The sequence below is a fragment of the Parasteatoda tepidariorum genome, chromosome 4 (assembly GCF_043381705.1).
Source record: "Parasteatoda tepidariorum isolate YZ-2023 chromosome 4, CAS_Ptep_4.0, whole genome shotgun sequence".
Taxonomy (NCBI): Eukaryota; Metazoa; Arthropoda; class Arachnida; order Araneae; family Theridiidae; genus Parasteatoda; species Parasteatoda tepidariorum.
This window is the reverse complement of record NC_092207.1, coordinates 49,276,439-49,292,450: the sequence shown is the minus strand read 5'-3', so window position 1 is coordinate 49,292,450 and position 16,012 is coordinate 49,276,439. Positions and strand designations below refer to the sequence as shown.

General features: G+C 26.1%; 1 protein-coding gene across 3 annotated transcripts in view; it reads right to left on the bottom strand.

The window, feature by feature from the left end:
• Positions 1–16,012, bottom strand: part of LOC107454492 (fibronectin type-III domain-containing protein 3A) — a 53,895-nt gene that overhangs the window by 27,804 nt on the left and 10,079 nt on the right. For all 3 annotated transcript variants that reach the window (XM_016071696.3, XM_016071697.4, XM_043043000.2), the window contains exons 4-11: positions 8,208–8,394; positions 6,150–6,281; positions 3,811–3,879; positions 1,896–1,939; positions 1,654–1,808; positions 1,278–1,337; positions 1,153–1,196; positions 975–1,069 (exon numbers count right to left, since the gene is read on the bottom strand). In XM_016071696.3, coding sequence (XP_015927182.1) covers positions 975–1,069; positions 1,153–1,196; positions 1,278–1,337; positions 1,654–1,808; positions 1,896–1,939; positions 3,811–3,879; positions 6,150–6,281; positions 8,208–8,394 — 786 coding nt within the window. The remainder of the gene's footprint in view (positions 1–974; positions 1,070–1,152; positions 1,197–1,277; positions 1,338–1,653; positions 1,809–1,895; positions 1,940–3,810; positions 3,880–6,149; positions 6,282–8,207; positions 8,395–16,012) is intronic.

The window sequence follows — 16,012 nt, the reverse complement described above, 5'->3', positions numbered from 1 at the left end:
ATGTTTATTCAGAGAAAGTACGTTTTTGTGTCTGATTTCGTAACTTAATTAATAGTTAGCACTAATTAATTAGCATATTTGAGGTCACCCCCAGGAACCATTAAGATTGACACTTAGTTCGTGAAAATCCGATCATTAGAACGAAAGTTATTCAGGGTGATATCTTTTTTTTTTTTGCGGACTGTACAACTGACTATTAAAATGCAGATTTAGAACTTCTTAAGTCGAAATAACAGGGTATAAAATATATAGGCATTTAAAAAACCACATGAAAATCAATGTCATTGTTGAAATATTTATCATAAAAATGGGGCAATCATCATGGGAAAAAGTCAATGAATGTACAATTCAAATTTTACTTGTCATAATATCGTATAAAAATAGCAGGGCTTTAAAAAACTGAGAAAATTCATAGGACTCTTATGCAAAACAAAATTAAGACTCTGTATGAATCTACAATGTAGTTGAAACAAATCGAGCATGATAATAAGTGATTATTCAGATCAGCATTAATAAATTTTATGTCAGTCTTTTCCTATCAGCATTAATTAACAATCAGCACTAATAAATTTTATTTCAGTCTTTTCCACTTTTTTTTTTATGGCAAGAAAAATTTTTGAAAAGCAACACATTTTTTTCTCAAAAAAAATTTTCAATCTTTTTTTGTTGATTAGAGCAAAAATTTCCTTAGAGCCACCCATATTACACCTGAACCTTGTGTAATGCTTGATCTAACATATTTTGCACCCATGGCAAATACATATTATATAACTTTAAAAATGTCAGCAAAGTAATTTTAAAGAAATGGTTAAAAAAATTCTGATATTCAATTAAAATATGCAATGTAATTATAAAATATTTGACTTTAAATAACAAAGTTTTCCACATTACCCTTCCAGTTCCAAGATATAGAAGTATGATTCTAATTATACAGTTACTACCAAAAGAAGCACATGTAGGAAAACTCAACTTACATTCCATTTAAGTGAAATGGTCGTTTTAGTCCTAGATAATAACTTAGGTGGTTGTGGAGCCTCTGGCTCACAGCTCAAGGTTTTGAAAGTAATACCTATAATAAAAAAAAATTTAATTTTTTAAAAATTTTTTTAAAAAATTAAGAGTAAATATGTTATTTTAAATAAATCTACTTACTTTCAGATAAATTTCCGAAAGTATTATGATAACAAGCTTGAATCCTAAAGGGGAAAAAATAAATAAATAATGAAACGAACATCACAACAAGAAACCACAAAAAGAAAATTAGTTGATGTACTTACTGAACAGAATAAGAAGTAGCTGGCTTTAATTCATTTAGTAAAAATTTAGTTTCTATCCCACTGAAAATAAATTCGAAATTATAAAAAAATTTTAAAATCCTGATATGTTTTCCTATTATATATAAAAACTACTTATCTAAATAATGAAGCAAAATTCAGAGAAATTTTCTAATTCATGATTGAAAAAAAATTAACTTTGTAATATAAATTAGTACTAATATCAATAGAATTCCAAATATTATAAATGTGTCAGTTCGTATAATAAAAGAGTAACACAAATATGTATGATTATTTAATACCCAAATTTAATTTACAGCAAATAAAATTTTAACTTAATTTTAATTACTTATTTTCATAACTTATAAAACAAAACTACCTGTATGAAATTTTTGGTTTGGCATCTTTACTTTTATCTAGTAGTAATAAATTATATGAAATTTCTGATAGCTGAATATCACAATCATTTTCTTCAGAATTTAAATTCAAATTTGCCCACTCTAACAAGGCACTTGTAGGGGTGATATCCGAAGCCTATAATAATAAACAAGTAGAATGTTAGAGCAAAAATAAAAATTCACAAAAATTATAAAAAAAAATTAAAAATTTCTTTTAGCTTACTGAAGGGACTTGAACTGCAGACAGTACTTTCATTAGAAGCAAATCTACAGAAAAAAAAAATTTAATGAAACATAGGAAGAAATAAAAATCATAATTTACTAGAAATGCCCAGTTAAAATTATAGATATGAAAAACAATGATAACTGAAATTCAATTTAATACATCACTATTTATGCACAATTACCAATTTAAAGAAAAATATGCAAGTGTATAAAATGGGTGCGTTTTTTTTCTTTCAATTTTTAAAAAATTTCAATTACCATAATAGGCATCAATAAATTACCACAAATAAAAACAATTTATTCAAGATGCTGAGAAGAAGCAATTTTCTTTTCACCTATTTCTTTTTTTTAAAAAATAAATGTGTTAATGTTTAATAAGATGTAATTCAGAAATTTCTAATAGGCGAAAGTTTCAATCATAAAAAAATTACACACAAACACATATCATCAACATGCTTAAACTTTTCTCTACTGTTTTGTTCTTTTTAGCATAGCCACATAGTTCCATAAGCTTAGTAGTGTGCAATAGCCTGTTACATATTTATAGATCCTATTAAACTTATGTACTTATACATTTTTTATACATTATTGTAAACTTATAATTTTTTTTTTTTTTTGGCATTTCTGTTTCTTTAATTATTACTCTTAATTCAGAAATACCTAAGTTTTTACCCTCTTTTCATAAGCAGAACTATAATTTCACATTTTTTTCTAAACTTAGTGATTTAGAAAATAATAAGTTCGTAGTAGTAAGTTAGTAGTACCTAGTAGTAAGTAGTTTTTATCAATCAGTATTAAAAATAGTTACATTCAGTTACTTTTTATAATTACGTGCTTTGTTGAGACAATTGTAACAAAATTTAAAGAAAGGAAAATAAAAATTTCAAAAATAATAATTCCAAGATTTCCAGGTCTCTAACTCTGGAAATTTTGATTTATAATTTTCTTTTACAGTTAATCAACTTAAGAAATTACAAAGTTTTATAATCTATGAAAATTTAATTTTATTATCCAAAGAAATTTATATTTTTCCTAAAACAGTCCGCTACATTAGTTTTACAACAAGCAAAATTTATTACTACACCAGTTAGAATAAATATGGAGGGTTCGATAATTCTGCACCAAAGTTACAGCAAGCAGAACAGATTAAATATACCAAATTTCAGTTTTTTGCATTATTTGTTACTGAGCTATACATTTACAACAAGCGAAATTTATTACTACACCAGTTAGAATAAATATGGAGGGTTCGATAATTCTGCACCAAAGTTACAGCAAGCAGAACAGATTAAATATACCAAATTTCAGTTTTTTGCATTATTTGTTACTGAGCTATACATTTTTGAAATTGTAAAGATTAAAAATTGTAAAACTGTAAAAATTTGTAAAGTAGCTGAAACTTGAGAATTTAATTTAGAGAGCCTTTAAAAACTCAAATTTTTACTTTTTCTGAAATAAAACGATTTTATTTTACTTTTTTTCAGCAATATTTGCACTTAATTTTAACATCCATGTCAGTCATATGAGACAATAAAGAGAAAAAAAATTTCACAGTCTAACACATTAACATTAAAAAAAATTCTAATTAAAAATAAATTCATAGAACTGCAGGATTAATGTTAATGTTAAATTATAAATTTTTTTAAAAATTTAATAATCCCATTAAAATAACATCGCAAAATTGAGAACCACAAAACTTACTTAAAAAAAAGTTAAACAATTTTTTTCAGAAAACTTCAATTTTTAGTTTTTTAAAAATGTTAAAAAATATGTTTGAAAAATAACCTAGTCATGTTATATATTTCATAAAATGACATCATAATCTGCATAAAATAATAGAAACTGATAAAATTATAAAAAATTTGACATAACGACACAAACTGATAAAATTTTCAAAAAATAAAGGATTATACCTTTTTCAGATGGAGTTTTGCTTGCAATATCATTTTGGGAAGTGTCTTCATAAGACTTAGCAGATGTTTCTGCAAAATAAAAAATGCTTTCATAATGAATTCAATGTTTTTCTTTAATAAATAACAAAATATATGGTATACTACAGTTAATTAAAAATATTTCTAACTTGCATTATGCAATGCAATGTTATACTGGTAACTACAGTTTAGCTCTTTAGTACAAGCTTGTCCCCATTGCTGCAAATTTTTCATTATAATAACCAATGTGTCAACAATGTAGTTTTATTGCTCATTAGAATGTTCAAGCAAACTGTTCATTTCAATATATGGACCAAAATCCCCCTATAAACAGGATCTAAAAATATCTGGAGGATATTATTGAAACAACTATTTCTTTTGATGTTACTGCTCAATTAACATGAAACTTTTTAACTTCTCTATAAATGAAGAAAGAGTGACAAGACTAAACATTCTTATCCTAGGTGGTTATGGTTAAACAGATAGCAAAATATTAGTAACTTTTTTAAAATAGAGAATTATATGTGCATATTGCATCATCTTGTGGAAGCTTTGCAAGACGTTCAATAAATTTTACGATCGCATTTTTCGTCTCTAAGAAAGTTCGATTAAATTGTTTTGTGGTTTATTTTTTAGTTAAAACATGTGGTATTCAAGGTCTTCTCGATTTCATTTTTGCTGAGACTTTATGGTTTTTTGGGCCATGGTTGCAGGAAATTCTGAAAGCTTTAATATAATACTTTCCTAGAACAGTTTTTTTAATTTAAAATTTCCCCATAAATAACATATTTTTTTCTCAAGCTACAATTAACGTTTTCAATAAATATTCTTAAAAAGCAATGTTTTTTAAGTTTATACATTTTTTTTGTAGATAATTTATAATAATTTTAGTAGATAATTTGATTTTACAGGATTCTTGAAAAAACTAGCTTATGTGTTAAAAATAGAAATCAAAATGTATTGAAATAAAATTAATTTATTATAATTTAAATTCAATGTACCACTCATAAACTTAAGGAATTGAAACTAATAAAAAAATTAACCGATAAAGTAATTTGTGGCATATTTAATAAAATTCTTGTGAATTTTCTCTTCTTTTTAAATTAGACAAAATTTCATTAGAGCAACTTTAATTTCTCCCGCAGCTTGTTCATGCAATCTGATATATTCTAACCCCTACCTGCTTTAAGTAAGGACAAAATATTTTTATCAGGAATATCAGTTCAACTACGAACTCTGTATATTATTTTTTTGGGAAAATGGCTGCTCAAAACTAGTTTAATACTATATGCTTACAGTACAAATTAAATTTCTGGAAAGAAGTGAATAGACGAATGTCTAAATAAAATAGGTTTAACTAATCTTTATCATGAAAGATTTGATTCCATCATCTGAATAATAGTATATGACCCCTAATTTTCTATAATAAAATTCTTGAAAAAAATTATTTAATTTTTTTTCTTCTTTATAATGTCAGTTAAGAGATTTAAACGCATATCTGCTAATATTGGAAAAGATAAATAACAGAGATTTTACTAGCGACATTTTTTAGGCTACAAGTAAAGTTTTGATACATCATGCAATATCATGCAAATCAAAAAAAAAAGAAATTCAAAACTGGAAACAATATAAGCACTTATAATTAGCAAAGTAAAAGATAGGTAAATAAATCTTAATCTAAAGCTATCTTAAATCATTATTTATAATTACTTAAACTATTAACATTCAACATACTGCAAAACTGGCAACACCACCCATCTGCTAAAGAATAAGATAAGTATTTTTGCCATCTTTTTAATTTAAATTTCTTCAGCTTAGGAGAAATTTGAGAATATAGAGATAAACAGGAGATAGTCGTAAAATATAGGAATCTTTGTTAAAAAACAGGAGACTTGGCAGGTATGTAAACGTTCTGAAACTACCAATTGGTTAGAATAGATACTTAAATCACTTATCTACAATTTGTAGATGATCCCTTAATTTAACATAAGATACTTTATAATAGTAAATTATGCTTTTATGATGGAAATTAGAAAGAAGAAAAAAACAGAATTCTTAGGATTCACATCTGAAATAAGTATATTTATTTAGCTATGAGTAAATATTTTAAATAATTTTGAGTATCCACGATATAGTGATCCTAAATTGTAATGACAGTTTTTGTTTGGACAGCAGGGCTCGTTATAATGAGCATAGTCTATAGTAACATACATTATATATATGAAGATGTTAAAATCTTTCCATTTAATTTGATATCTGGTTGATATAAAAAATAGGAGTATATATTTTTGAAATAAGCTGTGAAAAATTAATATACTGACCAAAATTACTACTACTAGAAGTAGTGCTTCCGTCTTTTTGGCGTGCTTCTAAACGTTTTTTTAATTTAAAAAACTGTCTCTGGGTCCTTTCATCTTTAAAGGAATTTAGATGAGATGAAGAATCAGCCATGCCTGTCAATAAACAAATTGCAGCTCAAAAACAGTGCAGGTGGATTTATAAAATAAGCTTTTTTTAATCAGGGAAAAAACAGTTTTTATTAGTGCATTTCTTTAAATTTAATGAAAATAAAAATCCACCTATGCAACTAACTTCCTATAATAATGCTTTAAATGAACAATTAATAGATAATTAATAGATAAATCAAAAAAAAGATAAAAATAGTTTTCTTCGATTAAGCACATTAGACGAGATGTGTAACAAAAATGTATAAAAATGGTGAATGCTAATATTATATACTGTATATATTATGCAAGTACAAATAATTTCACACCACCAAGCTTTAGCTTTTATGCCTAAAGTAAAAAAAATCACCATAACATAAAATAAAGATTCAATTCATTAATGTGTTAGTTTTAGCTAAAGAGTTAGTAGTTTCAACACAATCAATAAAACACAATCAATGAAAAATCAATTTCTTAATAAGAAAAGTGAAAACTATAACTAAGTTTTATTCGATTTTAATTTTTAAGTTATCCATTATTTAACTTTCTCCTGGAAAACAGTTGGTTTTTTATTCATGTATTACTTGAAGTTTCTTTTTTTTTTTTCTCTTGGAAATGATTTCAACTAAAAATACTTTAGTTCCTCTTTTTTGAAAGTAATTACTAATGATTATTGTACAATTATGAACAATCATTGGTTCTGTAAAAATATATTTACTATAACTAATAATTTGAAATAACAGAAATGACTTACAAATTTTGTAAATAATTTATGTATGCAAATTTGGATAAAATATTGAGATTTTAAAAAGATAACATAAATGAATAAAAGTATTATGCCATACCATATCTAACAAATGTTATGAGTTTATATTTTTTTTATCCCACTTATTATAAAAGGAGAAAGTAAAAAAAAATTAAAAAAATTATAATATTACTCATTTTACGCATATTTTAATATGTACTTCAATATAATTATATTATGTATTAATACAAGATAATTTACACACATTGTAAAGTTTAATGGACTAAGTAACAGATTTGTTGCTTAAAGTAACCTTTTAGAAAAAGTAACTTTCTTCGATTATACATAATTAAATTTTTTAATTCTCTAAGTATTATCACTTAGAACAATATTATACAAAAGTTTTATTACTCCTGTTTTTTCTCATTATAAAACATGGAAAAAATAGATTTTTATTGCATGAAAGCCACAATCTAAAAATTTCAGCAAATATTAATCTATTCGGTTTATTTTCATCAAACATTCTTTAAAAAAAAATCTATTTATATACATTAAACTTTACCTCTATAATGTATCCCTAGTCTTAATTCAGACTACATTATGAAAAAATGATAGTTAAAAATATTTACGTACAACATTTGAACCATTATCAAAATATATATCCTATGAAAAAAAGAAACATTTAACTTTTCAAATGCATTCCTTTTTCTAAAGAATCACTCTTTTGTTAAACATTCAGCAATCTACTATTTTTCCAAAAATAATGCAAAATTTATAAGGAAAGGAAAAAAATAGGGAATTATTTAAGGCCATACATTACGCAAAGCTATACATTTCCTACAATAAATCTATATATTTCAAATTTCCCATTACCAAGTTATTTATTTATACATTTATTGTAAAAAACTTTTTCAATATTTCTTTTTAGTAAGCTTATACAATCCAGTTGTTTGATAATTTAAATCTGGGATCACCAACTATATGCCTATTGCTATATTGCCTGAAAAATTAATTTCTACATAACATTTTTATTTGAAATTTTAAATTAAAACTTTTTGACTACAGGCTCTTTATAATACAATTATTATTTTATTCAAAGAGAATAACTACCTTTTTCAATAATTGAAAACTTCTAAACAGTACAAATAATAAGATATAATTTTTAACACTTTATTATTTTAAATAGATACCTGGAGAATGACCATTCGTTTGATGCAACTGCAGAGGTTCAAGTGATGCATGCATTCCCTGGGCCCTTAGCCCGGGCTGAATATGAGGAGGAAACTGAGGAGGGATAGAATATGAAGGATGATGATAGAGGTAAAATGGTGCAGTGCCACTTACAGGAGAAGTGATGGAGCCACTAGCAGAACCATTCTATCAAAAAAATAAACAATTCCCTTTAATTTTTTTAAAGACACATTTCAAGCACAGCTATACAATTCATACAGTAAAGCATTAAATGTTTAAAACATCACAGTAACAATATTTAATAACTAAACTTTTAACCACAAAATTTATATTTTTAATAACTTACTTGAGAGTTATTATAAAATAAACTAATTTTTTAGATCAGATAGGATGAAGGTATCATTTAAAATATATAAAAATTTCATCAATTAAATAATACACTCAAAACTAAACACACCTCATAAAAATTTTAATTATTAATAATAATACAAGAAACGGTAGCAAAATCTACTTAATACTACCATCTGACAGACCATTTTTAAAAAAATTTATTCCCAGTATATTGCAAAGCTATTATATTTTGGTAAACAACGAACATAAATTTCAAGCAAGTAACTTTGGAAGTTAACATAAAGGCTGTCGAAATGAAAATTTGACATGTGTGACATCAGTAATAGCAGTGCAACCCTTCATTACTATAAATTAAAATAAGAGTAGTATGCTATAAAATAATAGTATGATATAAATTAAGAGTAGTATGCTATAAATTAAGAGTAGTATGCTATAAATTAAAAGTAGTATGCTATAAATTAATAGTAGTATGCTATAAATTAAGAGTAGTATGGTTATGAATAACTGATTAATCACTTAGCATGGAAGCATTTAAAGTAAATGTAAAGTCATGCTATAATGGATACATTCAAAGCAGAACTCCTTGATGTACAGCATTAAGAGCAGAAGGTAAGCACAGAACATGAATTAATTTCTAAATGTTCATTGGTTGTGACAAATCTAATCTAGCGTATAAAATTGCTGTGATCAAAAATTGTAAAAGTTTCAGTGACGGACATGTATCAATATCAGATCTGCCAAATTGGAAACAAGCTAACTCTACAATCGCCCATGAATCCATTGCTATTGTTAATGATAAAATGGTAATAGAAAAATTACAAATTATGACAATATCTAAGCAAAGGAATAATGCAATTACTTTTAACCATCAAAAATCATACTGATTCTGTTCTGGGTTCATCCTTTCTCTTAAATTTCACATTAATTTAAAAGGCTTCAATATGAACTGGTTAATTAGTTATATGCAGTATATGGAACACCTTTCTAATATTAATTTTAAAAAAATTATAATTTTGATACTGCTCTTGCTACTATATTTTTATTCACTTGTCTACATTTTTTATTACTAAGTCCTTAAATGAACTGAAAAATTAAAAAATTGCAAAAATGAAACAATTGCAAAAATGAAACAATTCAAACATATATGGAATAATACTTTGAATTGAGTAACATAGCCACAATATTCGGATGGAAGGATAGAAAACATACAAATAGAAAAGTAAAAAATATAAACTTCTATAAAATATACCATAAAATATCAAAATAACCAGAAATCCTAAATTTGTGAATTATGATAATAAATATTTTTTTCAATAAGAGATAACTTTTTAAAGCAACTCACATTGCCATCTCTCTTATTATGGAGAAAGGTAAAGTTTTTAAGGGAGGTTATTAAATAAAATTTCTTTATAATTTTAGAAATTCTGCAAAAAAACAAATATTAATAACAAAATAAATTTATTAATAATTTTTAAAAATTGATAATTGAATTAAGAAAAACAATCAAGGCTTTAGGTGGATTTTGCAACCATTTATTAGTACTTTCATAAAAATCAGCCTAGCAAAAACAATACCTTCACTAAAAATAGAAAAATCAGTACTTTTACAAACCTCTTAATTATACAAGCAAAATCAACACATTCTCAGAAATAATAACAAAAATTTAGATTGGCAATTTTTTTTAAACAAATAGCCCATTTGCAGAGAAAAAATTCAATGCATCTGCATAAGCTAATGTTTTTTTGTTTTTTTTATATATAATCTTTACTTTCACATTTACACATTTATCATTTGTTAAAATTTCACAAAATTAAATGATGCTAAAATGTTTTACAAAAATGGGTATTAAGTTCAAAATCCTGGATTAGCCACAGGTAATATTTGTTTAAAAAAAAAACTTTTTGCAATACACTATCTTTAAGTGAATATGTTTAAAATAAGCACCAGAAAAATTATTTACATAAACTCTTTCAAAATTAAGACAAATTATTCCTTCTTCCAAAATTTTAGTATATTTATAAAAGAATCACTAAATTAAAATTATTTACATCAATGATTTAAATAAATTACTTTAATTCATTTAAATCTCGCAATTAAAAGAAATATTTTGCACTATAAATAAAACAGTAACTATAAATCTATGTAATAACTACATGCAGCAAAACATGTAATATGGCACATTAACATATTTTGCCATTTTTAGTTAATAAGACTATATTATCAACTTACTTTCCCAATTTGATTAGAATTATTTAAAGAACGCAAAGTAATTAAAAAGCGTTCGAGATTTAATGTCAAAATTTTATATTTCTTTCCTTGAAGCATATAAAAATAATTTATAACCATGATTTCTAAAATGAAAGTTCAAAATTTAAGGGAGGAAATGCATACCAAGCAAAATAACATGTTATGTTATATAATAATACTTATTGTTAAATGACAATTCTGAAAATTAGCACAGTAAAGCTAATTTTTGGGAATATACAGAATTTTAAGCAAAAACAACTGTGTATGAAATCATGAATGACAATGAAAAAGTTAAAATGGCTCACTTTGAGATATAAAAAAAATTCTTTTAAAATTAAAAAAATTTATTGCTTAAAAATGCTACATTTAGCAAAATATTTTTTTTTCAAGTAATTCAGAAAGAGGTTGAGAAAATGTAACACATTAAATGGAAATTCATTTGATATTAATTTATATTCTGCTAGATAACATAATAACTTTTATACTGCATAGTAGTACTAACTAACACTATTTTAAATCAGTGTAAAAAAAATATTCATACGAAATATTATAAAGATTTTTATTAGCACCAACAGCATATTCATTTGTAATAAGTCTTGTCCTGAATGATAAACAAATTACCAGCATCAATACCCTGGTAAATTTAATTTTATATAAAAATTTTGCTATAAGCAAATACTTTATAATAATGTTTCGAATTCATAAATATATATATATATATATATATATATATATATATTTCCCTTTTTACACATTAAATTAATGTTCTTAAAAATTTGTTACAACTGCTTGCACTTAAAAATTGTTTGTTATAATTCCTACACTTCAAAATAAAATAAAAAACTTTATCCCGTATAATGATAACGGAATATTAAAATAAAAAATTAACTTTTCCCAATTTAAAACATAAACCTTTTGACGTAGACAACGATTTTACAGGATTTACAATACTTTTCCAGTTTTACTACATCACTATTAAATGTAGGGATACATCGTCAAACGAACAAAAGAGAAGATAAAACGTTGTAAATAATTAAAACCAACATATGTAACTTCTCAATTTCGGGAAATGAATCTGACGAAAAAGCTTGTTTTCGAATCACAAAAATAAATAAATAAAAGAATACCAATCCTTAATTAGAGTAAACACAGGCTTCTAGATATCTTGTTTAATAGATTACGATATTATAAAATAAGGAACTTATACCAAGTTAATAAGTCACACGTCTTCTAATTTTATAAACTTTGCTGGTTAATACGATTCGCAGCAGATGCATGGAATGTAAACACACAGAAAAGGAAACGTCAACAAATTCGAATTTACGTGTTTTATTTATCAAAAAGACAGCTGTCTTTCACTCAGCTTTCGCTATCGGATCGTCTTCTAAAAAGAAAGAGGAGGTGAGTTGTTTATCCCTTCTCACAATAAATTTTTTTTTTTTCACCACTCGTAGCCGGCTGCCCAGAGATATGATTTCCAACACCGACGCAGATCGTAGAGGGCGTGCGCTACAATGAATTTAAGCTTAAAATTCCAATGTATTAATTCAAATTATTTTAAGCTAAAATATAGATAATTTAATTTCTAAAATAGATAGTTTTAATTCTTAACACAGATAATTTTAAATTCTAACACAAATTATTCGACTTTTAAATAAAATTTTAGATTTTAATGTCTTTTATTTAATTTTAACTGTTTGGTTTCATTTTAATGGTTTAACAATTTTAAGTTTTAAAAATATGCATATTTACATGAAATGAGGTTTTAAAGGTTAATATTTGAAGGGTTAAATATACCATTTATAAAAATATGATAGTAAGTACACAAAAAAATATAAAAAATTTAGATATTTTCGAAAACCGAAATTCATGGATGGTTAGAATTAACTTGGGCATCTTGAATAACTTGGAATTAACTTGGGCATCTTGAATAACTTGGAATTTTTTGGGCATCTTGAATTTCTATTGGAAGTTCGTATTTCGTGCTGCGGAGGTCCAGGCCCCTTTGCATGAATTCCTTTACAATTTCAAAAAGTATGATGAGCGAGAAAAAAAGAATAAGCAACAGATTCAATTAACATATTCGGTAGAGTAATAAGCAGAAAGCTAATGTTACTCTTTAAGCTCGTCTTTTCTATGATGCAGATCTAGCCTTAACATTCAGTTAATGCAAGTAATTTTTGATTAGGTGCATCTTTGAATAAAAGTCCCTCAAATCAGTTTCAAATCTTTAAGATTTTTCTTCAAAAAGTTAACACCGGCCTAAACCAAATGTAGTGCTTTTGACAAGTTGCTTCCAGCATATTCCGCAATTAAACGTTTTAAGAATATGGTCGATGAACGAGCACTGACTGTAAACTGACTATAAACTTTTTATTATTCGCTTTTAACCGAATGTTAGATGAAACTAGTCTCCGCAAGTTATGTAATTTAAATTTAATTTCACAATTCACTGATGTATGAGAAATGATGGTCGTCCTATGCTGTGTAGATCTGCAACCTAAGAGAGATGAGCACTAAGCACTTACTAAGTAAATATCCCAAGTGCCAGTTCTAGGTTTTGACGAAAGTGGTGCCATTGGAAAGGGTTTGTCATGGGAAGCAATAATGCCAATGGTAAAAATGGTAATGGTTCACAAAGGAAAATTTTGAAGTTGATTCACAGAAGAAAAAATAAAGAAAAAGGATTTTTTGCAGAAACATCTGCAACATGTATAACACTTTTATTAACAGGATCTTATTCTTCCCCTGGTCTTAAGAGACAAGAGGAGGACATGAGCAGGGTCTTTTCCTAAGCACTCAACCATGTTAAGTCCAGCAATAGTTACGGCTCGTGTTTCAAGCTCATGTTTCTGGTTTAGGGAAGGAGACATGGGAAGACAGGTCAAGTTCTGAGGATTCCATCGATGAGTGTTCAGGCTGTAATGTGATCAATGACAAATTCATGGTAGCTAAATTGATTGCCAGAGATTTAGTTGCACATTTTGAGGAACCCATTTAATAACCATTCTATAAGGTAACACTTTCTCATCACCCACTTCAGATAATGGTAGATAACATTGATATGTATTTCTGCCATTGGCAACCTCAGTGTTAATCCACAACCTCTAATAATTTTTGTAACTGTAAAATGACTATGTCAACTTCAATACCACATAGCAACTGCTCTTTCCTCGAGATCAGCATTTTTATGAACTCTACACATCAACAACAGTGCCACCCCATAATTTAGATATCTTGTTTGCATATGGAACAGAACTATGTTTAAAAAATAAATTTCGCTATAGTTCAAAAAATTTAGTTAAATGAATAACCTGAAAAAATTAATAATCATTTGTTCCAAATTTTATCTAAATATTCATTTAGTTTTTAAAATAAAAAACATACCCACACATTTTTCCTCTCATAATGGGACTGTCAGATAGTTTTTTTCTATTATGCAGTTTTATATAAATATTTTTATAAAATCTATCAAAATATTCCCTATGTTCACAAATCTGATATATTTTTTACTTTTACAGTTGACTTAGTTTTATCATAAAATTACTTTTTAATCAGAGGTTCAAATAAATAGTATTATAGCTCGATAAGATATCTCCTCAAATTTTTCAAACTAATGAAAAATTAATCCAATAATGTTAATACAGTGCTTAAAATTTTTATTATATTTTACACAATTTTAGCAAAATGTTAAGTATTTTCCAGAAGAAACCTATTAATTTCAAGAACTTAAAAATAAACTGAAAAAAAAGGAAAAGAATGGAAGAAACTAGATAATATTGAAGAAACCCAAAATAAAATTAATTCAAATTTTTATTAAAATCTCAGCATTCATATTGGTATTAGGATCATTTGGAAGATTCAAAGCACCACTAGCTACTTTTCATCTTCTAACAATTTTGTACTATGATTTTTTTTTATTAATTTGCAAGATAAGTTTTAACTAATTAAGTTTCATAATTAAAAAAATCATTTTAATCATGAAACTTAATTATGAAACTTAATTTAAAAATTGAACGCTTGGATCAAGTTTAATTATCAGGAGAATTTATCATATTATATTTTTAAGAGAAAAGAAAGAAGTAGCAATAACAGTTAAAAGCAAAATTTAATTCATTGGATATCCAGAGGAGTGCAAACACAACCTCTCAACCCCAATAACAGGTGCTTATGATCTTTGAATAGGTTAGCTAAAGCTAAGTTATGAATAACCTCTGACAGCAAGATACACTGTAAGATAAGTGGAAACTATCAAACTCAATCAATTTAAATTTTACAGCATTAATATTCTTAAGTAATTTCATCATTCACAGCAATTAAAATTATAGTAAAAATCTCACAAATCCATGAAAAATTAATCGGTCAGGGATTGCGATCTGATCAGGTGATCACACAGTGAAATCTCACAAAACAAACAATCCTGCAGAGCAGTGTTTCCCAAAGTGTGGTACACGTACCCCCAGGGGTACGGGAACAGTTTAGAGGGGGTACGCGTTCTTATGCAAAATATCTTGCAACAAACGAAAATTTCACAAATTTTTATTTTAAAACAAGGCTAGCCATGAAAATTTACGCTTACGTATTTTTCTATTGGCTATTTTTTGCAGAGTTAATAACCTCCGTGAAACTTTTTTATACTAAAAAATTCATTCATTTTTTTATTAGTGGTACTCAGCGTTACGACAAATTTAGAAAGGGTACATAAAAGTCATAAGTTTGGGAAACACTGCTGTAGATGAGACTCCTAACATTACAGACATTTTTTCTTTAAAACTACAGCAATCTTCTGTGAATAAACCATCATATACTCACTTTGAAAGGTGGATATTTTCTTCACAAGAAACAAATCCTTTAAAATAACTTCAAGACAGGCATTCTACATTTTTCTAAATTCATTTTTGTGTGCAACTTTTTAAACACTAATTTTACATGGGTTTGAGTATTTTTTTACTTACAAAAAATTAAAGTTTAGCAAGGGACAACTTTTCATGAAGAGGTGGGAAAAAGGGGGTAGCAAATCAAATATTTCGTTATGACTTTTGTCCAAATTTTGGTTGCATAATTATGCATATTGATCTTAGATATGAATAGAAAGCAAGTCGCTGATCTTGCATAAATCAGAGTATAATAACTGAGTAATTCATTAAACCTGATAGAAATATGCTTAGCAAAAAATTAAAGATTCTATTTTGTTTCTAGAAACTTT